The 24,799-nt window shown below is 34.1% G+C and overlaps 2 protein-coding genes across 2 annotated transcripts in view; both read left to right on the plus strand.

The window, feature by feature from the left end:
* LOC123555502 (uncharacterized) overlaps positions 1-24,799 on the plus strand; it is a 62,953-nt gene that overhangs the window by 15,936 nt on the left and 22,218 nt on the right. The gene's annotated exons all lie outside the window — the stretch shown is intronic.
* On the plus strand, positions 6,813-12,441 carry LOC123554433 (uncharacterized). The gene is made up of 3 exons (XM_053548095.1): positions 6,813-6,971; positions 7,638-7,752; positions 9,423-12,441. Exons 1-3 carry the CDS (start codon positions 6,857-6,859, stop codon positions 9,493-9,495), a joined length of 303 nt encoding a protein of 100 aa, XP_053404070.1. The 5' UTR covers positions 6,813-6,856; the 3' UTR covers positions 9,496-12,441.

Raw genomic sequence — 24,799 nt, forward strand, 5'->3', positions numbered from 1 at the left:
TTCTTAAATAAACCACTGACTGAGAAGTATAGAATAAATTGCGATCAAAACCATGGAAACATACGATCGTCCAAGTTTTCACCTTCCTCCCCCCCCCCCCCCCCCCCCCCCCCCACTCCCTCCACAAATTATAGATCTACTAACTTAAAGTGAATGATTTACTGTGCCCATTTGGTCGAGAATTTAGGTCGCAGACTTCGATTCACTTGTCTTTCACCATGTGGATTCTTTTCCCGTTTGGGGTGTCGAAATCTTCATGGCTCTCTACGCCCCCCGCCCCAGTAGATTACGGAACGCCGATGGTTCTACCAAGGTGTTCACCCATTCCTGAAACAATGCACGGAAGGGTACCTTGGCTCTGCTGGAATAGTCGCCATAGACCTAACTCTGTACTAGACCACACAAACAAAACGTAAGGTGGCGTATAACCTTTTATCATTTTTTTCCCACAAAACATTCAAAAGTGTGTATCTTTTTTAAATTCTATTCAGAGCGAATAAAAATCAAAACGAGGATACATGCAGTCACCAAAGGAAGTATGCCTTACCCGTCATCAATTTTTGACCGGGGTTGTCCTATGTACCAAAATTTATTTATTTTATTTTATATTATAGTCTTAATATTTGTCTTTAAATTTTTATGCCGTTATATATGCGTATTGACAGAGCGGTAGTACCCCATTAACAATACAAAAAAATGTATTAAAATTAAAATAAATAATATATTTCAAAAACCTGTTACACCGTTCCTTCAAACAAGTTAGAGTGTATTAAATGAAGTAGAACTTTTGGGTAAAGGGTGTTACCCGTAGCTGTAGGCCTTGTTTAAAAGTGAAGAAATTCTATTCCCTTCATTGACTTAGATCTCCTTGTATCTATAAGCTACATATTCAGTTTTGTTGTACCTGAGATTATATAGACCCATTCAAAATGTATATGCATAATTATACATTTTCTAAACAAAATAAATTTTGAAGCAAATTGTGTTCGATAATCATTATCGTTTTCGTTGTTGTTTTGCCGACAGACCGGTTCCGGGCTCGAACTTACTTGAGGAAGTTGGCACCGATCATTGCACCGTATATTCCCGACCAACAAGGAGTATTAATTTATTCCATGCATGATTTTCATCACAGCGGATCAAGTTATACAGTTTGAGCTACAGTCTCGTCCGTAAGATATTCTAAATATGACACAAACAATATAAATCTTTAAAGTTTTTAACACCTAAATTTAGTTACATAACTTTCATATTCTGAATTTTAAATATATATTATTATACTATAGCACTTGAAAAGTGTGTTAATTAGAAAGACTGAGATGAATAATAGGTATGGAACCTGGTTGGATCAAACATTAGAGGCTATGTTGGCTATTATATAGTAAGCACTGATGCAATTCGTTAGCGTTGAGAAAGCAAAGCATGCTACATAGTACGTGCAATAAAATGATTGACTTTAAATTGCACGACAAAGTCCTAATACTGTTGCTTTTTTATATAATAAAACATATAGATAGCTTTTACACATGTTGTAAAACCTCAGTACCAAACTTCTTTTAACCAATCGGATGATCCGTTTTGAAATAAGCACTGCCATAGTTCGAACTACTAGACGCTCCATCTCCATTGTAATATCATTGCAGCATCATTAGTGACAAAATAGCGAGACACATGATAGAAAAAATTAAATCTTTATATACTTTTAATTGAATAATGATCAATTAAATTACTGTCCTATTACGTCCATAATTGAATAACTATTGTGAACTTTCCGTTATGGCAGCTATAAAACGGCGTTTTGGGTCGAAACCAGTGATCGATTCATGAACAGCTGCTACGAAGAAGAGTTTAAAAAAGATAAAAATTTAATTCTGACAACTTTTTTTGTGAACAAAACAAAGTATTGTAGCTTACTTTATTTTGTTTATTAAATGTCTATTATGTTTATTTCGTAATTTCATGGGAAAAATTGGTTTAAGGACGAAATCGGTTAGAATAGTTTTGTTTTCAGAAGTCTATTTGTTTTCTACAAGCAATGTGAAAGTAGATAATTCTTATAGAGATTAATTTTGCAACATTAAGTATCGACTTACCGGTACGTGACATATTTATTCTTCAAATTTCGAGAAAAAAATCTGGCAATCTTTTTCATGTCTCGATATGGACTGTAGATCGCTCTATGTTCCATGCATTGTTAACTTGATCAGATCATATAAAATGTTAATGTGTTGGAAAAAGAATACGCTGTCTTCAAATATTTTTTGCTGCGTTTATAGTGCAAAAGATTTATTTGCGAAAGCACATCGCTGCATGTTTGGAACACAATGTACATGTGGATGCATGCAAATGTCTATGGTTTTGCAAAACATGTGCCATACTTTCCTGCATTCTCCAGATCTCGCCGGCCGGTCTTTTTGCAGATCAGCTGTTTTGTTGATCCACGTGTTAACGATCTATTGATCTGACATTGGTCAGTGATTTGTTACCACGTAACTGGTTGATCCATTATGCTAATATTGTATCATCGGACTTTGTCCGTGATATAAGGTGTAAACAGCCTGCAAAATAACATGTATATATAACCTGGGCGGACTAATACTTGACCTCCATAAACACGAGATAATACGTTGTAAAAACGTTGTAATTTAAATTAATGTAAATTAAATCATGCGAAAAATATAACAAAAAAAGGAATCGAATGTACGACAGATATATTAAATATTGCACTTTATAAATATACTTAAGATCTTTTGTCCACTTAGAAATCAATTGGACACAGTGCCAGAATCGGCTTAAGCGCGTTGAACGATTCTTTTGGGCTTAACCGACTTTTTCTTTAATTTGATAAACAGGTTTGTGTGAGCTGCAATTTACGGCGAACCGACACAAAGGCCGTATATCGCCGAAAAGCAGGTTTTGGTGTAAGTTAAGGTGTGAATGTACGACAAAATTGAAAGTACATCGAATTGCCGGTAAACACTTCAATGGTGATACTTTTTACTTAAAAACATTTAGCAAGAAAGCATTCTTAATCATATGATAAAATTAGTAGAAATAAATTACCTACATTTCAGCAATAACTAAGTTTTAGCTTCTAAGGATTGCACAGTTGCATATAATTTGAAGAAAGGCAGGATAGCCTCAAAATATTTCTCTCTAAATAATCGAGAGAGAAAATAAACAGACAATGCATAGTTTAAAATCTAGATATAATTGTTTTTAATCTTCTAGTTTGTCCATTTGTTCTTTTTTTTCCTGGATAGCGTGCATACATTAATCATGTGCAGAAATTTGAGAAGGCCGGGCGCAGCAAATGCGCTATCAGCTGTTTATCAGCTGTTTATTACCTTTGTTTTTTGCTGATATACGTTTGTATTATTTCGTTGAAAATATCTTGTACTCGTAAACATGTTTACTATGACAGTTAAGGTGTGGGTTTGATTAAATTAAAACACACGTCATTGCGGTCGACACTAGAGGATACTGACACAATTAATATTCTGTGACAATTAATACTGTCAACGTCAGCAAAAACTGTTTACGACTTTTGATGCATATCACAAGATACTTATTACGTTTTTCCCATCCTGCACGAAAACAGGCGAACACAGCAACCACGCGCGTACCTACAGGAGCACGACGAGAATGCAAACATGTACTTACGAACCGGAAACAGACAAAATGTTCAACGGAGTGAACATTCGATCGGAGTGATCGCGTGAAGTAAACTTGTATAAACTCATCGCCATTTATTCTTTATATCTTAGGCCTTACAATGTATATAAGTGCATTAATTGCACATGAGCACGTAATTGCACATGTCGCGCACGAGCGTTATACTTATAATAAACAGAAGAAATATTGGCGCTTCCTCTTGAATTTGTTGCTAGAAATATAAAAAAAAACTTGATAATTTCTTAAATGTAGCTCACATTCATAAATTTGTTTGAAATTTAGCATATATAAATCATCTTTAATTTTAGGCTTACTTTTGAATAATACTGATATCACCTTGGATTTTTATAAAGTCGTGTTGTTTTTTTTTTAGAATAAACCTGTTGTAACAATACACAACATCCCTGGTGACCTTTTTCATGCGACAGATCAGTTTTAGGGCAAGTTTTTTTTTTTTGCCATCTTTATCAACCCATTTACCATCTGACCACACAAGCGGAATCGAACGTTTCATTATGGCAGTCAGCGTAAACAAAAATTATCTGATCGTAGTTTTAAAAAGAGTACACAAGGTACATGCCTTCATTCAAGGTTGATCTCAATGCCTCGCCTGGCAAAATCAAATTGAATGTCCCGATGTGCGTGACAATAGCTAAAATCTTAACATCTTTTAAAAATATATAAAGTTGACTGAATTTGCATAAAGCGAAGCAATTAAACTCAAGGTTAACACAGATTACGTCGAAGAGATTAGTGATTAAGCCACTTTGGCGGATTAAATCTTACATGAAATGGTGAATTGCTACCTATATGTACCTGTACATTATAAATCCGTTTAGTTTTAAAAAGTGTTGAACATAATGCACTTTTCGCGTGTTCATTTACCAGAATAAAAATTATAATAAGAATTCTATTCAATATTTTAAATGCGAGTTAAAACCCTTTTAAACTTCATTTAGACCTACTAAGTTTAAGTACTAAAATTTGATACCGTAAACTGAACCAAGAAGCCGTTACATAATTAGCAAAAAATTAATCGCTTTTGCGAAGTATCAATAACTATTACAGTCACACGCTATTCCAAATCATCGCGCGCTTTTCCAACGTGTCGGCTGTTCCGAATCATTGAGCGCTTTTCCAGCGTGTCGGCTGTTCCGAATTATTGCGCGTTTTTCCAACGTGTCGGCTATTCCGAAGCATCGAGCGCTTTTCCAACGTGTCGGCTATTCCGAAGCATCGCGCGCTTTTCCAACGTGTCGGCTATTCCCAATCATCGCGCCTTTTTCCAACGTGTCGGCTATTCCGAAGCATCGCGCGCTTTTCCAATGTGTCGGCTATTCCGAAGCATCGCGCGCTTTTCCAACGTGTCGGCTATTCCCAATCATCGCGCGTTTTTCCAACATGTCGGCTATTCCGAAGCATCGCGCGCTTTTCCAGCTTGTCGGCTATTCCGAAGCATCGTGCGCTTTTCCAATGTGTCGGCTATTCCGAGGCATCGCGCGCTTTTCCATTGTGTTGGCTATTCCAAAACAATGCATGCTTTTAGGTTATAACAAACTAAATAGTTGTTGTTCTTTATTCTATATAAAATTGACCCATTTCCAATGACCGCAGCACACATCAGGACCCATTTTAAATTTCTGTAACTTACATTTTCTTGAAGAATATTGTCAGTACTAACTAAAAATCAAAAGAAAAGTGGGGGTCATGTTTGATGCAAGAAAAATAATTTCAGTCAAACACACAAACTGCAAAATCAGCTAAAAAATGAGACCCCAAATTATACTGGTGGTGTATGATCTAAGTTTCCATGAAAAATTTTGTCATGGTGTTATTTCATGATCAAAATGCTATCTTCATGTCAAACATAGATCTGTCATGTGATCTTACCAAAAAAATTGCAAAGAAAATAAGGAAAATAGCTCTACAAAGCGAAAAAACTGAGGACTATTTGTATCCGCCATTATGCGACTACCATTTTTTTCGCGCCATTTTTCTATTTAGTGTCTGTATGCCTATAAGAAAAACTTTTTTCTCCGACAGTGTGCCAATTTCATTTGAAATGTACAAGAAACCCAAATGCATGAAGAAATACAAGGTTTTAGCTTGATATCAACAGTTTCCAAGTTTTAATGGCATTTTCAGTACCATAAGACAAAGCGTCAGATTTTGTCAAAAATAGCTGTCGCAACATAATGTTGAAGCAGTTACCCTAAATTTGAGAAGGCCGGGCGCAGCAAATGCGCTATCAGCTGTTTATCAGCTGTTTATTACCTTTGTTTTTTTGCTGATACACGTTTGTATTATTTCGTTGAAAATATCTTGTACTCGTAAACATGTTTACTATGACAGTTAAGGTGTGGGTTTGATTAAATTAAAACACACGTCATTGAGGTCGACACTAGAGGATACTGACATAATTAATATTCTGTGACAATTAATACTGTCATTTTCAACAAAACTGCAATTTTTGTCATTTTCTATCAAATTTAATCAAACTACCCATTTTCACCATATTTGGCCAGATTTCATTTTTTTTCCAATGTCATTTATAGGTTATACACACTAATAGTTGTTGTTCTTATATCGTAACAAAATTGACCATTTTACCAATGACCGCAGACACATCAGGACCATTTTAAATTTCTTTAATTAATTTCTTGAAGATATTGTCAGTAATACTAAAAATTAAAGATAAAGTGGGGGTCATGTTTGATGCAAGAAAAATAATTTCAGTCAAACACACAAACTGCAAAATCAGCTAAAAAATGAGACCCCAAATTATACTGGTGGTGTATGATCTAAGTTTCAATGAAAATTTTGTCATGGTGTTTATATTCATGATCAAAATGCTATTCTCATGTCAAGATAATCGTCATGTGATTTACCAAAAAAATTGAAAAGAAATAAAGAAAAATAGCTTACAAAAGCGAAAAAAACTGAGACTATTTGTATCCGCCATTTTTTTCGCGCCATTTTTCTATTTAGTGTTTGTATGCCTTTACAAAGTGTCGGCTATTCTGAAGCATGGTTCGCTTTTCCAAAGTGTCGGTTATTCCGAAGCATCTAGCGGTATTCCGCAGCAAGTAAATGCAGGCAAAAATGAACCCGCTTAGTTTCTGGAGTAGCAGTTATCTTTAAGATATCCTGTTATTTTTACTTATTATTTGCAGACTGAAAAATGGAACTTACAAAGACTTTAGTTTGCTGTGCCCTGGTTTTTGTCATCATGACGGAGGTTGTCCTTTGTAGACCTTCCAGAAGAACGACCGAAATGGACGCTTTAGTCAAAGACAGTATGTACATTTTGTAGTCCTTTTGTAGTCAGGCTACTTTGAGCTGGGTCCGTATTTATCAAATGACCGAAATTTCAATTATTCCTCAGACAAAATCTATTCAATCTGATGTTTAAATTACACCCATGCTGCTGAAATTTTATGCGTCTATTTTTCTTTTCTTTTTTTGTAGATAGTGCATTATTTCTGAAAGTTTCATTAAAGGAATAGTCAAACAGAAAAACAGAGTTTAAATTTAGGTCAACGTATAAATCCATTTATGCCATTTTAGATTATTCTTTTTGGCAATTACCAGAAATTAATGTTGTAATATGCAAACCGTGGAATGAAACCGCCTTTTGTCAGAAAACGCCAACATCTATCAATTGTGTCATAAGCCAGGTTAATTCATATAGTATTTCTACCTTTCTCTGAAAATGACTCGTGCATTGCATTTATTTGACATTATACATTAGCAAACTTGAACATTAATCATAATCATACTTTCATAAACAATAAAAATAATATCATTTATGTTAAGTCGTAACGTCTGTATATACATTAAATTGTTACTCGTAATTTTCGATATGATATATACCTTGTTTTACTTAATAAATAAAGCTAGCTGTGACCTTTAGCATGAAAACACATTTCATAAATTGTTCATTATGCATTTCGTATTTCTAGTTGATGAACGCTTGATAAGAAGTGAGCACAAAAGTTCCCGACGGAGGCGCCGGCATCTACAGACAAGGCAGCTAGCCCTCATGGAATACTGTCTTACGTATCCTCATCGCTGCCGGTAAGTTGAGCGTTGGTTTGCTCCTGTTTAACATTGCTTCTTTAACCATCCTGCTAGCAAAAAATGGGGAAAAGAATTATATTTCATCCTGATCTATCATCATACGCCTATAGACGCTTTGAATAAAATATGAAAAGCGCCAGTAACGAAAAACAAGTTCTCATTCAGCTATCACAAGACTTTACAAGGTTCTTACAACAGTTACAGATCTTTTTTATTTTGTTTTTATAAACCTTTATTTTAAACAAAGGTTTGTTTACCAATTATTTTGATATATTTTACTGATTCTTACCATGTTTACATTTATATCTGATAGAACCAAAGAGACTTAAAGTAAAAATAAAAGCACATGATGTTTTTCCAGTTAATTTTCAAAAATTATAGAATGTCTTTGGGAAAATTTTACAAAACAATAGCAATAAACTTTTTAAAGAAACGAAAACACACAGAACGGCATTCAAGTTCAGGTTTTGCCCAAAGCACAACTGAATCTTGGTTTAAACATATTTTATTTTGCAATATTTTTTACAACATGATTACAAACATACAATGAAGGACTGGACAAAAAGCTTTATAAGCTTATAGTTGTCCTCTCCCTATTACAACAATGTACATACATAGTTCATGGCAATATAAAACTGAATCTTGTGTAAGCTAAATTTGCATAAGTGAAGCCAGACCTAAATTTCGATCAGGCGCCACTGAGAGGTTACAATATTTTTGTTATGTTGACAGATTTACAGAAGTCGTAAATATTTGGAACTGACAAAATGTTAGACAAAGCTACAAAATGTCGATCGCTTTGGGTCTAGTCCAGAAAATGTCATTTCAAACATTTCGTGTTATCTTTAAATCTGAACTTTGTACGATTTATTTGTAGCATACTTTTAAGGCCTTGAAAAAAAGTACATTTCTGCAGATCGCAACTGATGACAGTCATGTTGTACATTGCTATTAGCTATTACCTCTGTGGATATATTAATATTAATTCACAACATGCACAGCATTATCTCTAAACGAAAATACAAAAAGATAAAAGCACTTATGCCATTTTTACCAGAAGTAACCTTCCATTTATCAGTTCCACAAATTGTGCACCTATTTAAGGAAAGAGCACATAAAAAAAGACAATAAGTAGTTTTACAAACAAACAAATCTTTCAGGAGCGTTTTTAAAAATGCTGTCACTTTTGCACCACTGATATTCGTTTTTTTTTTTGTTTTTTTTTTTTTTTTTTGTTTGTTTGTTTTGTTTTGGTTGTTGTTGTTGTTGAGTTTAACGTCATACCGACACCATTATCGGCCATATTGCAAATGTCCAGGTTTTCGTGCAGGAGAAAGATACCAGGTGCCCCTTCTCAGGCACTGTTTCCCCACGAGCGGTCACCTGGGTAGAACCATCGACCTTTCGTAAGCCAGCGTGATGGCTTCCTCATCTGAAGAATTCTAAGTGAGGCTGAAACCGACATCTGTGAGAGGCACGTGAAGTCAGCGACCTTAATCACTCAGCCAGGGAAACCCTACTGGTATTCGTAGGGTAATAGATACATATATACAGTTTGATTTATTTAAAAATCAAAGATAACACACTGTAGTTACGCTGGTAGCGTTTCAGCACAAACACTTCCGGGTTGCTTACAAAAGAATACATTTTTCTCTTCTCCTTTTCAGGCAAGAGGTGGAGCGGTTGAGAAGGATGCGAAACCAGTCTAGAGATTTCCGCGTAATTGTGATTGAGAAGTAAACCGGTTTTTACTGTTGTCATGGCAACTTAAAAAATGACAATTCCGAGGGCAGCAAACGATCCTAGAGAGAACTTTACACCTGAAGTAAAGTGTATGTGTTCATTCACAAGAAGTGATGATCTCATAGACTGTGATGAAGTTATCCATGTTTACAATTTATCCATTGAGGAACTATTTTTTTATCCATTTATATTTGAAGAGACGAGACGAAACGGTTCATCAATACGCATAGACTATGAACTAACTAAAACACTAACGAACGTTGTGTGCTAGAACAGATGAAGTAACATTCAAATTCCAACAGATGTATTTTGCAAAGGAATGGATTACATCATGATGTCATAAAAGACTTGAAAAGACAATAAAAATACACCAGACTTTGAAGTTTGCAGGATGCCAACATAAATTCGAACACTTTATGATAAAATTTCATTAAGTTTTAGCCAACATCACTTACAATGAGTTAAATCAACCCAACTGGTTAACGGAGTAACATATTTTGGAAAGATTTGTTTAACCAAAAAATGATAAACATGCTATAAATATTGTTAAAATACGTTACGATTAAAAAAGGAATAATAATAACCCCAGTGTCCTGCAAACGTTCACAAATAAAAAAAGTCAAGATATAGGTTAAAGATTAATTTAGAACTTAAAACTAGCGTTACCGCAAATGTGTCACGTATCTACTTCCGTTGCCATGACGACAAACATTGTCGCACGTTGTCATGGTTACCCAGTTTTTATGTGACAGACATGTGTGATATACATGTGGCATCTTCAGCTTTTTAGAGTATGTTGATTAGGGTCTCGAGACATTTGCTTCGAAATATATAAGTTGTAAAGTAACGTATGTTACATTTTAAGGAATTTGATATAGCACTCCGTGAGAAGAATTTTTGAACGCAAAGAAATCATATTTTAGTACGTTACAAATAAAGAAACACTTTAGAATTAAATATGAAGTTATTTGAGACCCTAACGCCATTTCTCAGATTTATGTATAATATTTGTTGCTCTCGAATTCTTCACACATGCAGTACCAGCTAAATATCATTTTTTGCTCTATCATTTAAGTTCGAGCCTCTTGCTTGCCCGAAACAATCAAAACAGTACTTTAAAAGAAACATTGCTTCTATTTCTTGCAAATATTGAAAGTTAGTCCGGACATTATAAGAGGTTTCAAAGAAATGCCACGCCACGAATATAGAATATTTGCATACTGCTTGTGTGAAGTTTTCTTATATGTTTTTATTTTTTGTTTAATGTAATATGTTACTTTTTTGCAATCAATGTCTGGTATATGTACATGTTCATGCGCCCCCAACTTACACGTGTATTTGTTGTGGCACAGATCAAAGGTATGAATGTGAACGCGTGCAGCGAGGAAATTGTTTTGTGATATGTCCGTTTGTGTTTTCTTAACGTTTTAGATGCCAATTTGTGGTAACGCAAAATTCTTGTTATCGTCAATATTTTTGTGTTTGTCTTGTTTGTGAGTGATTTTCAAAGCGTCGAGTACAAGTCGAAAGTAGTCTCGTGAATTCCATTAAAGTCGACATTTTCGTACCGTTGCGTATTTGTTTCTGTTTGTGTTTGTTTGTTCTGTCAATGCACTTACGTCCCGGTGTAATTTACGTTTTTGTCTTGTAAATGCAATAGTTATCGGATATACCCGTATCCGGAAAAATGGTATCGAGTCTCATGTCCAGTAATGTCGTTTGAATGTCGCAAATAATGTAAATGTTCCATAATTGTTATTCATAGGGCACTGTCGATGGCATATATATCCATCCGAGTTGAAATAAGCACTTAAATGTACCAAATGATATAGTAAAGTACATATTGTGAGCATGAATATATTCATTATCATAATTGTAAGTAAATGTATGTAGTGATAAAAGGCAGATTAGATGAATATTATGTTAAAGCACCTGAAAAATTGTCTGTTTACGGGTATATAAAGAAGTGAAAGTGAATGCTGAATGACTTTTCACCTACTTAATAAACTTTTAATATAAGACTTTAGATGTTTAAGTCTATATCGGGCATATTGGGTGATGTATTTGGTCTTATGTAAAATAATAATACAATAAGCCGATTTAACGTGTCCGTTACTGTATGTGGCGGAATTTTATTCTGTATAATTATTTTGTGTTTGTGCCAATTTTTTTCTTATCCAAGTATATGTCTGACGATTTTTCGTGCAAAATATGTTTTTGCGTGATTATATTTTATTATGGTCTATATGCATGTAGAAAGCAACAAAAAACGGTGTAAAACGTTGCAATTATATCCATATTTTAAAACAACGTCAATTAAAGTTGACAAAATGTACATACCCATTCTATGCCATTTTTAAAATCAAGACCAAAGTTTTGTTAACTTGTAAGCATGATCTTGAACTTTTGATTCTTAATTAAATCTAAAGAAAGAAAGACTATATGATTAAAAGATCTATAAATCTTTAAAATTGACGTCATTTTAACATAACTAATCACGGAAGAAAAAAAAGGCGGGAAAAACATTATGATTCGGACGAGATACACGGTGTATGTACATTACCTCAGATAAAGGTAAACTGCGGCAAGACTATCATTTTGGAGAGAGGGTGGGGTGTTGTTAGAAGTAGTTCTTTAAAATATCTTTGTTTTACTTACCAATAGGATGTACATGCATTATTATCAAAACTGTTTAATATGTTTTCAGTTTAAAAAGAATTGTTGTATGTCCTTGTATAACATATTTTGTACGAACAGTTTTATTCTTCTTTTTTTCTACATATGACCGTAAGTTTTCTACATCATGTTTTATTGTGCACTATGTTAGGATTTTCAAATTAAATGGCCAATCTTTTTTATTCAATTTTATGGTCCTATCCTTCCATGAAGGAGTTATTGTTTTAAAAATATTGACTATATTTTGTATAAAATCGTTAAATTTCAGTTTTGTTGGTGTTTTGATTTCAAGATAGCATTTTATTCCGTCAACAATGAAAACGTCTTTTCTTTTGGGTAGACCGTTCAGCTGTGCAAAATTCAAGTACGATTTCCATTTGCCCTTCAAATGATAGAATTAATTTTCTGATCTATTAATTTTCATTCAAATTGTTTGATTGCCCCACAGGCTCCATCTACGGTAGCTTTATAGTATGACATTCCTGTAGTAAGACTTCTAATGTCATACTATGATTATACTGTTAGTTTGGGCCTGTTTTTGCTCAGTTGTCTGGACCCAGATCAAATAAAATGAAAAAAAAACGGTCTCCAATCAATGATATCTATCTGCAGCCCGACCATACACAATATTATATACCCTTCTCAAATGCGCTCATTTGATTGGTCGAAATGAGTGCACGCGCAGGTCCGCAAAAAGCAATATTGACCTGCAAAAGTGATAATGACTCTTATGATATCACTTTTTCTTATATGTATGAAAAATGGGCAATTCAAATGAATGCATTTGAAAAGGGCATATAATATAACAATTATAGACTTATGTTTCGGTCAATATGTATTTTTTCGGACCTGTAAAATTGATATTGACCTCGGAAGCAGTCCTCGGTCAATATCGTTTATACAGGTCCGTAAAAACACATATCTATCAGCAGTTCGCAGAGCATTGCCTCTAAAATCTCATTGTCTTCCCTTTTTTCCAGTTCCTAACATTTCCGTTGTCACTTTTCCAAGAATATATATATATGTAGTTAACCAAAATGGATTATCGGACTCTGTGTTGTTACTGTTCCTGGTCCCTTTGAATCAAAGAGTCCCAATTTCAATGCTTTTCTGCAACACAGCAAAATTATGCCGTTGCTATGGAAAATAAAGGATGTTGCACACGTCATTGCTTTCCATCGGCCCCAGTCTAGAAACGTCTAATTTCTTGATTTTTTTTTTTTACGTATTAAGTACGGAAATGCGTCTCTCGTTTTTGCTACGGTATCAGTTTACTAGCACCTGACCCAAACACAGTGGATGCAGTGGTCTAGTTGTAAAACTATGTCCACCAGGGGTCGGTCGTAACTTCGAGCGAGACCCAGTAAGAGGCAAAAGAAATCATTAAGGGAACGAGTAAGATGTAAATCTTCACGTTATAACATCCACAGAATCCTGCGAAATGTTCACGCTACTGTAGTATAACAAGCATATAAAGCTAAAGGTAAAAAAAAATGTTGATATTTAATAGCTGCTTCGGGATTGGTTAAAAAAAAACAGTGTAAACGAGGCTTCAGCTGATTGGTTAACCTAGGATCATAAAAATATCTTAAGAATCTTGAAATATATTGTTTTCTGTGCTATTTGAAGTATTTTATATCTGCCTAGCTATATTTTGAGTTTTAAAAAGTAAGTAATGGTTGGAATTTCGTCACCTAACTCTATGTACAACTGAAGGGTGGAAATAGAAAGAAAATGGATCGGTTAATATTTCCGTAGAAATAAAGGTATTTTTGTGTCTGAAAGCTTGTTTGACACGGGAACTGAAACATCATGAGTCGACAAATGTTTGAGGGGGCCTTACAGAGTAATTTCTTCCAATGCGTATGGGAAAATCAATGGCAGAGTCTGGCCTAAACTAAGCCTTTCATAAAGTTTCAGAGTTTAAACATTCGTAATAGAGCGGCTTTAGCCTTGAAACGATGTCTTAACAGCTCCTGATCACCTTGTCAATACATGTTTACTATCCCGCTAAAACATCCCTTGAAAATGACAAAATCTACAATATCATTACCATTTGGTTATGAAATTAATTATATTGATAATATTCCTTTCACTTTACTGAATTCAAATATCGGTGACCTTACTTTCATAACTTAAATTCATCCTTAAAACCGGACGAAACCGGTCGATTTTAACGAAGCACAAACTAATGATAATCTTTCCCCATTTATCCAGCGTGTCTGTTTATCAGAACAGATCCAAACTGGAATTACTTTTATTTCTACACTCGATCCTGGCATGGCCATGCCCTTGCATGAATTAAGTTGTTTATTTCAATGCTTCATTAAATCCATGTGCCTGTTGAAATAAGCGATTAAAGCATGGTATAGAATAAGACAAGCTAATTCATTTGCCCTAGATGATCTATTTAAAAAGGCTAAAAGGTAATTCACTATTCGTACTTAAAAAAAAAAAATATTTGGCACAATGCAAGAGAATCCTTTTTGATATATTCTGTATCTAGTCGGTATATAGAGCAAGAAACGCGTCCGATATACTAACGACTCGTCTTTAAAAATAATGTCCTCTCAAAATGTGTTGGAATAGTTGAATAAAATAGTAGAATAGTACAGCATTCAAGGCGCTTGAATTTGCGTTATGCACCCGTTTAACATGATGAATGTTAATGGGCCAGTCACACTACACCGTAGAGAGATAACGGACATCATTTTCAATCCGTGTCCGTTCACATGCGTTTCTTTTCCGTTTCCCATGCGGCGCCTGCGCTCCTTGCCCGGCGATGTTCGTTCCATCCGGTGGAAGGTTTTGAGCATGTTCAAAATTTGGAACGTACACCACCGGACAAAGGTCATTCTGCGTCTTGTCCGTTTTATGCGCCCCATACACCGATCGCGAGGGCACCGAGCAGCAGCAGGGGATGCCTTTCGTCACCGGATAACTTTCTGCCGCAAATTTTCTATACGTTGGGCGTCCGTTAACGCTATATGGTGTAGTGTGACTGATCCATTACTAGGTGTAAAAAATGTTTGTTTCCGGTATTCCGACCTACCCTAAACTTTTGGCTCGACCCTAAATGTTTTGTTGCTTTTTTTTTTGGTCCTTGGAAATTTTTTTTCCAACCTTTTAACAAAAAGTTGCAAAACTGCACTTTTTATGTTTTAAACATGGTCAGTGATGTTAGAAATCAACTTACTGATGTTCTAAAGGCATAACACCCTTATTTGTATTTATTTTTTGACACAAAAATAATTTACGAAAAGTCTCACTTTATAATAATAAAAAAACCCGACCTACCTATCCTATTTTTAGCATGTTACCGGAAGCAAAAAAAAAAAAAAAAAAGAGCACTACTGACATTGTGAAACATTTAGTACCAGTTTACCTTTATTAGTCAAAAAATTGCCAAATAAATCTGAATTTGGACAAAAACTTAATTTATTTCTAAAGAATCAAACTTGAAACATTATTATTAGTTCTGGTTATATCTTTATAGTATTCTTTAATACACAACTCAGTTTATATGAACCGGGTGAATATTTCACGTTAAGTCCGCCCAAATGTAAAACTAGGTGAGCATAGATTGAATTTGCACATACAATCCAAAAAGAAGATTTCAAGATTTATTAAACAAATGCATAAGTCTCGCAATAGCGGGAAACTGTAAAGAAACATACATGAACCGCCAAATGAATATGAGAAAACAGATTAATTCCATTTACAAAATGATAATTAGTTATCCAATCCACAAATAAGCAAGTTCTATAACCTATAGCCTGCTGGCGGTGAGTGATTCTGCCATTGCGACCAGTGCAGACCAAAATCAGCCTGCTCTGTTCGCTACCGGTAAGCAAGTTTCAATGAACACCCCTTCAAATAATAAATGGTACAGCCCAAATTGAATAATAATCCAGTTCATTTTAGAAATTTAGCAGGCTAAAGGTTGAAATATTCAAAAATGATGCCTGGTAAGCTAATATAATTTAGTATCATTTGAAAGTGTATAATCTACTGAAAAAGAAGTATGAATTATACGACAAAATATATTACAGATTTTTAAAATAAAAATTTACTTTATAGTCTTCAATAATACTTCAACAGTATTGCAATTATTACAGTGTAAGAATTATCATTTCGCAGTCAAAATTATAACTCTTGCATATTATATATGGTCATCTTATTTACTAATTCATATTTAGCTGACACAACTCTTTCAAATGAAACCAAAAAACAACAACATGGGTTCACCAGGCATCGAAATATTATATATTTGTGGATCGGATACCTTTAACACATATACATTTTAACAACATGAATTAAGGTATAATAATGTTAAATATAATACTTTGTCAGTAGTTGAACTACGATTAGGCACACCGAGGCAGTCGCCTCAATGATTTTTGGCGGGAAGCATCCACAAAAGTATAATTTTCTTTTTTTCTTTTTTGCATAAAATACACAAATTACCAAGCAGAAAAATCAATGTATAAAAATGTATTAATTAACGATAAATCTCTGAAATAGTTTTACAACTATATATCATTTTGTATGAACGATAATTTTATGTTACTTGAGTTTATCTGGAAACAGTAATGCTAGAGACTGCCGGATGTATCTCGAACTTTTACATATGATCTATAACCTGGCCTTGAGTATGTTTTTGAGATATTTGCCCATGATTACAGCGGAGATCCGGATATAAACTTTTCCTTGAAATGTGAGGCAATTTGAAATCTCCGGGTTTTTTTGTTGTTGTTGTTGTTTTTTTTGGTGCGCAGGATCCGCCTTAGTGCTAACATAAACTTATACAGACTTTCAAAAACCAATGCAAAAGTCTAACAATGTAGTGCTTAAAAGTAGTTCTAGCTCCTTCAACAAACAATTTTTGGCATAATCAAACTATCATACTTAATCTAACAGGCATAGAACAAAGTGTGTATCATATAAATTCAGTGCGTTTAATATTGGCATTATGAATTAAAAAGCGAAATAATAATAACCATTATTCGAGTATCCGCATAGAGTCGTGTGCTTCCGGTGACAGGAAAGCGGTACAGACGGAGAATAATGTATCGTTGTCGTACGTGAGTAATGTAAACTTTGCGTTCATCCGAGACGAATTCACCAAATACATGGTTGGAAAACCGACAGAAAGCGGATAATTATTATATATATAGTATATTGTTGAAACTTTTCTCTGTATATATATATATATATATATATATATATATATATATATATATATATATATGTACCTTCACGGGACAATTCAAGCCATTCCTGGAACGACATTTAGCCTTAAATCTACCATAAATTTGTCTTTAGATAAAAATAATTAAAATATTTGTGAATTAAAAAAAGACATGTAAATTCGCCAGTGTTCAAGACAGTTTACACAAAACCCACGAATATAACGTTTGTAAATATCGTTTTCCCTGAAAAACATTTTAGCCACCCCACCAGTTTTCTGAAACTTTGATTTACACTAGGAAGTACACACTCAGTCACATCCGCCAAGAGGAAAAAGTTATTACTGTAGTAACATTTATTACTGAGAAATCATTCAAAATAATTAATGTGAAAAAAACCTTATTATGTGCTTCCGTTAACTGTTTCAAAAAAACCTAATCGTGTTGTTATAAGCCTATTTCACTCAACATAACATATCATAGCTCATTTTGATTTACTTTAAAGTATGCAAACGAATAAAGACTTTTAAAGTAAAAAAAACATGAGTTATTAAAAGAATACTCTCATCAATGAGCTGCATGGAAACTCAAATAGGAATGGATCAGCTATCGCATTTAGATATGCTCGTAGTTCTCAACAATAGGCTTAGGTGGAGTACCGATCGGACATGGTTATCATTAAATAATGATAAATGGAGCTTGCACCCAAGGTTTCATTTCAATGGTTTCATACACAAAGTGCCTTAAATAAACGCATGTATGACATTTTACACATTTAATATAGAAAATAAAGGAGGGAAAATGAAGAAATGATTGCATTATAAATCATGGCGTGGGTCAATCGAAAATTAATGATAAAATTTATTTCAAAAATAGCATTTGATGAATAAAATGTTGAAACTGGATAAACTTCTTGCACCTAAGGATTCTTATTTTTAGTATTTTTGTTATGAAGTAAAACGTGTACTTGTCCTTCTTATTTCTACAATGTATATAAAAAATCGGACCGTCGTTAAATTTTAAGTGTTATAAATTATATTTACGGAGCTGGTGTGATTTTCTACTGCATGACTGTTTGTAATTTTATTCACAGTTATTGATGGTTTTACATCTAAGCCACCAAAATGTCAACCTGGTCGCAAGCGCGTTACCATATGAGCTAATGAAATCCTCTAATTGTGTACTATGTGACGTCATTCTGGTCTAATAATATGTTTCTTGTTATAATGGTATCAGTTACCCTAAATTGCACAAAATAGGAACAAAGCTGTTGAGCCAGTGTACGTATTAAATATTTTATTGAACACCCCTCGTACGAGCATGCAGTTCTTTCCCAGCGTAGCAACAAGGAAAATGCAATAGGGAAAAAAACCTACAAATATGTCTTTAGAATTTAATTAAATTGATGTGTACAGACATTGTGGTTTCAACTTTGTAATGTGATTATGATTTTAGACCATTTTTACGTTTGCGGTGCTGGAATCCTGAGAGGTATGAAAACTGTTCACCCCTTGAAAAATGAATATAATCCTGGGTAGAAGCCTCGGTCATATAAACATATGCAATTTAAGTTCCAACCTAGAACGCCATGGCTTAAAGCTTGTACCAGCCTAGCTGCATGTCTGTACTTTTTTGTTTTATCAATGCTTAACAATTACATAATGGATAAATGAAATAAGAGTTTTCAATAAACTTTTATATAACAACCACTCACTAATCAAATGTAAATAAAAATGTATGGCTAAAACTGATATTCACCAGATTACAGGAAACATCTTTAGAGGTATTAATGATAATAAAAATATATCAGGTTATTTACAATCAATTTTATGACATATCATGTATTCAACATCCGACTGTACACGACTTTCTGGTCAGATGGTGGTTACTTCATAAGTCAGTGGAGTCACGTGATGCTTGTATATTACGAGCTAATCAACCGCACAATGACCCTCGGTGTAGACGTCTGGAACAGCCTCCTGTTTGAAAAAAAAAACTAAATTATTCACTGTTATATCTAATCATGTTTTTACAAAGCTATTAGATAATTAAAACTACTTTGGAATACAACTTTTTTTAAAAACTTTATGTGTCGTTTAATTCTCTTTAAGGTAAGCACTATTTCATGACACTATATTCTGTAAGAAATGTACTTATGAAGCAAAGCGATCCATTAACTAAAATACTAGTATATATTTTATTGATTTTAATGAAAGTTTGTAATTACCGCCACCCTGTCCCTCCCAATCCACCAGAAACTATTTGAACGCGATACATATCATTGTAATTTCTAGGTTACATTTGTATTTGATATAAACCAAAGTGCACATTTTAATACTATGTCTACCTTCTGAATTCATTTATTTTCTATCTGCCAAGGCAAAATGGTATTCTAGCATAAAACTGCTGTTCTTATCACTTTTAGTGACAAAAAGAATTGTGTTAACAGAGACGGATTCTCGCGCTCACGTGCGTTTTATGATAGAATAGCGTTAACGTATGTTCATTTCGTATTGTAACATCTTCAGAATTCCTCGGGAAACGTTGGTACCTCCTCTACCGGGCGCGGTTACCAACCAATCCCTCGGGATTCTGCAGATGTTATAACACAAAAAAAGACATGCGTTATCCCAACATTAATTCCTTCACAAATTTGCATTTCTAATAAATTTCAGCTATATTTGTCTGTACAATTTTTTTTCACGAATTTCATACAACATATCGCATATTTTTATCATTTCATAGGCAAAGTATATTCATCAAATTTTAGCTTAAAATGCTAAAAGGGATTGGTTGAGCAACCAGGATAGGAAAATCAAATTTTAAAAAAACATTACCAGTGAAACTTTAACTTGTGTTAATCACTTAGTGAGCATAAAGTGAGCCGCCCAATGATAAAACCAACATAGTGCATTTGCGACCAGCATGGATCCAGACCAGACTGCGCGGATACTGTTCGCTAAAAGTTTCTCTAACTGTAATAGGGTTTGAAAGCGAACAGCATGGATCCTGACCAGACTGCGCGGAAGCGCAGGCTGGTCTGGGTCCATGCTGGTCGCAAATGCACTATGCTAGTTTTCTCATGGCCCGGCTCAATTAGTGTAAATGATGAGATGTTAAAGCGCCGAACAAATCATTTTCTTGATAAAAAAAAGTCTGATTAACCACCTTTAAAGAAAGAAAGCATATAAATATATTTTGATGGAGACATTAGAGATTGTTTGCGATTAATTTAAGATTTAACATATTTAATCAACATATTAGTAACTACAAAAATGCTGTACAATAATATCACATACCAACATCGGGATGGCTGCCGTATGCACATTTCTAAACGAGCCAAGTTCCGTGGTATCCCTTGCGAAGCAGCCCTCTTTTGTCGAAAATAATCTTTATTATTTTCCAGTATTCCATTTTGTTCTGTAATTTAATATCAAAACATGTATAAATAGATAATACATTTATTGTTGTTGTTTTTTTTGTATACCGACATTCTGAATTTGGAATAGCTATTTGGGCAATAACTGAAACCAATAGACATTATTTGAGTACAATTTTCTCATTTCAGTCCCTATTGTTTCTTGTTTGTTTGTTTGTTTTTTGTGTTTTGTTTGTTTTTTGTTTTGTTGTTGTTGCTTTTTTGTTTGTTTATTTTTTGTCTGGAAGAGACAAGGAGGGAATAAAGAAACTAGAACCCGAAGTTTTTCTTCATGACAGAGAAATCAGGGAAAAAGAAAACGTAATAGCTGTTTCTGTGACTTTTTCTCTATTTGCGCTGTTTTTCTTTTCTTCCGGCGCAGCCGTATTAAGCTCGTTGTCATGATGAAGCGGACAAACCAGATTGACTGGTAACGTACCATAGGTATTTTAGCTATACGAAAGATTTATGCAACGGTCTTACTAGCTGGATGAAAGTGTTCAATTTCTTCACGCTGTGTCATGTGCAATGAGTGAAGTGACAAAGCGCTCAGTTTAAATGTAGCTTGTGTACTGGTACGTCTAGATAAATATAATGGGCATGACTAAAGCAGCGAATGTGTTTAGACAAAATAAGGACAAAAAGAATAAAAGAAAAATTACCGATTTCGACGAAAATATCCTGGTTTCCTAGCTCCCCATAAGAGATGGACTTTGAAAAGATAAATCCAGTCAATGACAACATTAACACATAAAATATGAGGAAATTTGCCATATCTGGAAAAAGAAAGGCACTTTAAATTAACAATTTTCAAAAGTTACTGTTTTGTCTGATTTTCCGTTTCAACATGTTATATGGAAGAAATGGTTTACTTTCAAAGTCAAATGCAAAAGGTTATAAATAAAGATAAACTTGTCAACCAATCATTTGACTAACCGCGATAAAGTGCAAACCTATTGACAATATTCTCAAGTAACTACGAAAGTACAATACACGTAATTTTTTGAGAAGATTTGTTGTATAAAGTGTATTATGTTTATATGATAGGCGTCAGTTATTTTAGTTCATCTACATTTACTTCAGCTTTATCTGCATAAGCCTTATTCTACCTAATTTTGAATGTTTCTTGTCTATATTAATATGCCTATACATACTTTTACAAAAATTATTCTGGCAAGACACTTCTCTTTCAACTAATGTTTGGACAGCCGTTCCCAAAATATTTTCACCCATCATTTGCAGGAATATAATTTTGAATTAAATGCTATTTTGAGTGTTTAGACGGGTATACAATCACATTGCAAATCTGTGCATAAAGTTAGTGATTCTTTGATGATTTGCAAGAAGTCTCAAACTGCGTACTATCCATCTTAATATTATCCACATGCATCTAAAATTGCAAGGGATTTAAACAGAGTATCTATCTATCATTGCATTTTCAACATCTAAATATCACAGTGTAGACTCTCTGTACGCCCAACCGGAAGTCGCCAAAAACTAGGCGTTCAGAAATCAAAACACAAATTTTTGTTGTCGCGGATGGCTTGGATTTTCATTGTTTATTTCGTTAATATCGCACAAAGTAAGAGTATTTTTAATCTACATATTGTTTAAGAGCCACTGTTTACGTAGATACCAAACACGCCTATCAAATATACTTCATTTCAAGTCAAATCACGTGTGGGTATTTGTTCGATTTTGTAATGAAACTATCAATTAGTTGAAATACATGTATCTTGAGCTTTTGCAAAGAATTGAAACCTTTGCTTCTTCGTAGATAAATATCTTAAGCATCGATAAATACTAGCATGGCTCTATGGTAACGAATGCGTTTTTAGGAAAATGTGAGACATATATGCCGATTACACTGTCCCACTAGTCGATACATTACTGGCCCACTAATCGCAATTTCTAAAATCCGGACTGAACGCTTAGTCGAAAAACTGTACGCCTATTCAAAACAAAAAGTAATAGTTATAATTTCTTTCGTTTTCGTAACAGTCACGGACCAGTTTATATGTTATTACTGCAGTTTCGAATCCACTTTTCGTAAAGGTTAGTGTTTATTAGTAAGTAATTATCAAATTAATTTAGTCTAGCACGGCTCAGCCGCGCGACTAATTCAATTTGGTAAATGCGTACAAATAAACTCTAACCTGCATAGTGTTTGAAATTATAATAATGACTAGATTCTTTACACATAAATCACTAACGCATCATTCATATAATCGTTACGTGGCACAACTCAGTGTTTGATCCATTTCCGGCATCTCAGAGACTTGTTCGGACTTTATCAGACGGGGACTTTATCATCATTCACAGAAGAAACAGCTGCCGTCGGCGCGGTTATTGGTAATTTCTGTTTATTTTAATATCCGGCTCCAAATCACCGCTGATATCAGTCAAAATCAAGCAGATCGAAGCTATTATCCAATTCTTTTTCGTTTGCATTAATAATTATTGCAGTAATCGCTACAGAACAAAATGAAAATGACCTGGCTCCTAATGTTTACATCAGTTGTTCTAAACGTATAACTAACCACCGTCTTGTAAAATAGATGAGCAGACTCGTTTTGGACACTTTGATTGTACAAAGTTTTAATGTAAACAGCGCGTTTGTCTGTTGGCGGAGCTTAAATTCAAAAAAATAATTTCAAGTACAACACCTTGAGTGACCTTCACCTTGGGTATAATAGGCAGTCCTGCATAAAAAGGCTTTGTTTGCACAATGTTTATGTGAAGTTACAGTAAGATATAAGCAAAAGTAAAAAAAAAAAAAAGATGTGACAGAAAAAAGGTTGCCGAAAAACTTAACTTTAACCGAAGCCGGGGCGAGTAGAATAGCACCGCTATTCCCCGAATAGTCGAGCTAAAAATACAAAAAAACAAAAAAAAACAACAAAGTGTCCTGTCAAGTTGAGCGGAATAAATATATATTTTTCTCGTATGTTAACGGAAACTCGTATACAGATTCTATTTCTTGTCCAAGACAAGGACATTTTTGGTGAAACAGACCATTGTAAATACTGTTTCACTTTCGCAAGTAAAATACAATACAAAACTTATATTTATAAATTCAATAAGTACAGTGTATAGAGCCTACAAGCCCAAACACTTCGTCATTTCTTTATTGAATAGGCGTACAGTGTTTTGGCGAATAGTGGAACAGTTTTGTATAAAGTTTTGCGACTAGGCGGTCAGTGCATAATTCAGATGCATGTTGAATTAAACAATATTTAAACTATCAGGATTGTAAATTCATATTTATAGGTATAAACTCATTTACATGGATTTATAATTTAACATTCAGAAGCGGTTCTGACACGTATTTCACTCGAAGTTCCTAAATAATGGGCATTTTTAGCCTGAATGCATCGTCTTTTGCTTTGACCTGCTGGGTTTTGGGTGAAAATACGTTTTAATTTCATGTGATAATGTCTATTTAACGGCAGTTTGTTGCAGAGACATTTATCATACATTGAAAAATATATACAACAAGAATACTTATTTCAAATAGCCACAGAAAAAACATAAAAATACTCACTACCGACAGCTTCCAAAAATTAGAAAAACGAAAGTGAACGCCTAGTTAATATTGGCGACTTCCGTTTGGGCGTAGGCCTACAGAGAGTCTATACACTGTGAATATAACATCTACAGAGACCCACCAAAACTACACTGTGATTCGCCTTCCGTTCCTGATTTTTTTTATTTAAATTATCCTTAAAATGAAGAAACATTCATATGGTCAGTTTTGATCTATACAGTCAGAAAAAAAGTTTTAACTTCTTTTTGAGATGTTGGTCTTCAATTTTGGAAGATGTCTTTTGTGAATGACGTCAGATCGCGCGTACAATTTCGCGGAACGGGTCACACTTCGATATTGTTTATACGAAAACGAACACTTTTTACTTCCTAAACAAACAAATACTACGGTGGCATAGAGGGGACATAGGAAATATTTTATTTATCACGTGCGCACGTGTTAGCTAACACGTGCGAACGTGTTAATTAACAC

Source organism: Mercenaria mercenaria, chromosome 7 (genome assembly GCF_021730395.1).
Source record: "Mercenaria mercenaria strain notata chromosome 7, MADL_Memer_1, whole genome shotgun sequence".
Taxonomy (NCBI): Eukaryota; Metazoa; Mollusca; class Bivalvia; order Venerida; family Veneridae; genus Mercenaria; species Mercenaria mercenaria.

Bases quoted from the DNA above. Each gene is read 5' to 3' on its own strand.
- LOC123554433 (XM_053548095.1), top strand. From the start codon at position 6,857: ATGGAACTTACAAAGACTTTAGTTTGCTGTGCCCTGGTTTTTGTCATC. The intron at 6,972-7,637 runs GTATGTACATTT...TCGTATTTCTAG, and splicing joins GGACGCTTTAGTCAAAGACA to TTGATGAACGCTTGATAAGA. The intron at 7,753-9,422 runs GTAAGTTGAGCG...TCTCCTTTTCAG, and splicing joins ACGTATCCTCATCGCTGCCG to GCAAGAGGTGGAGCGGTTGA.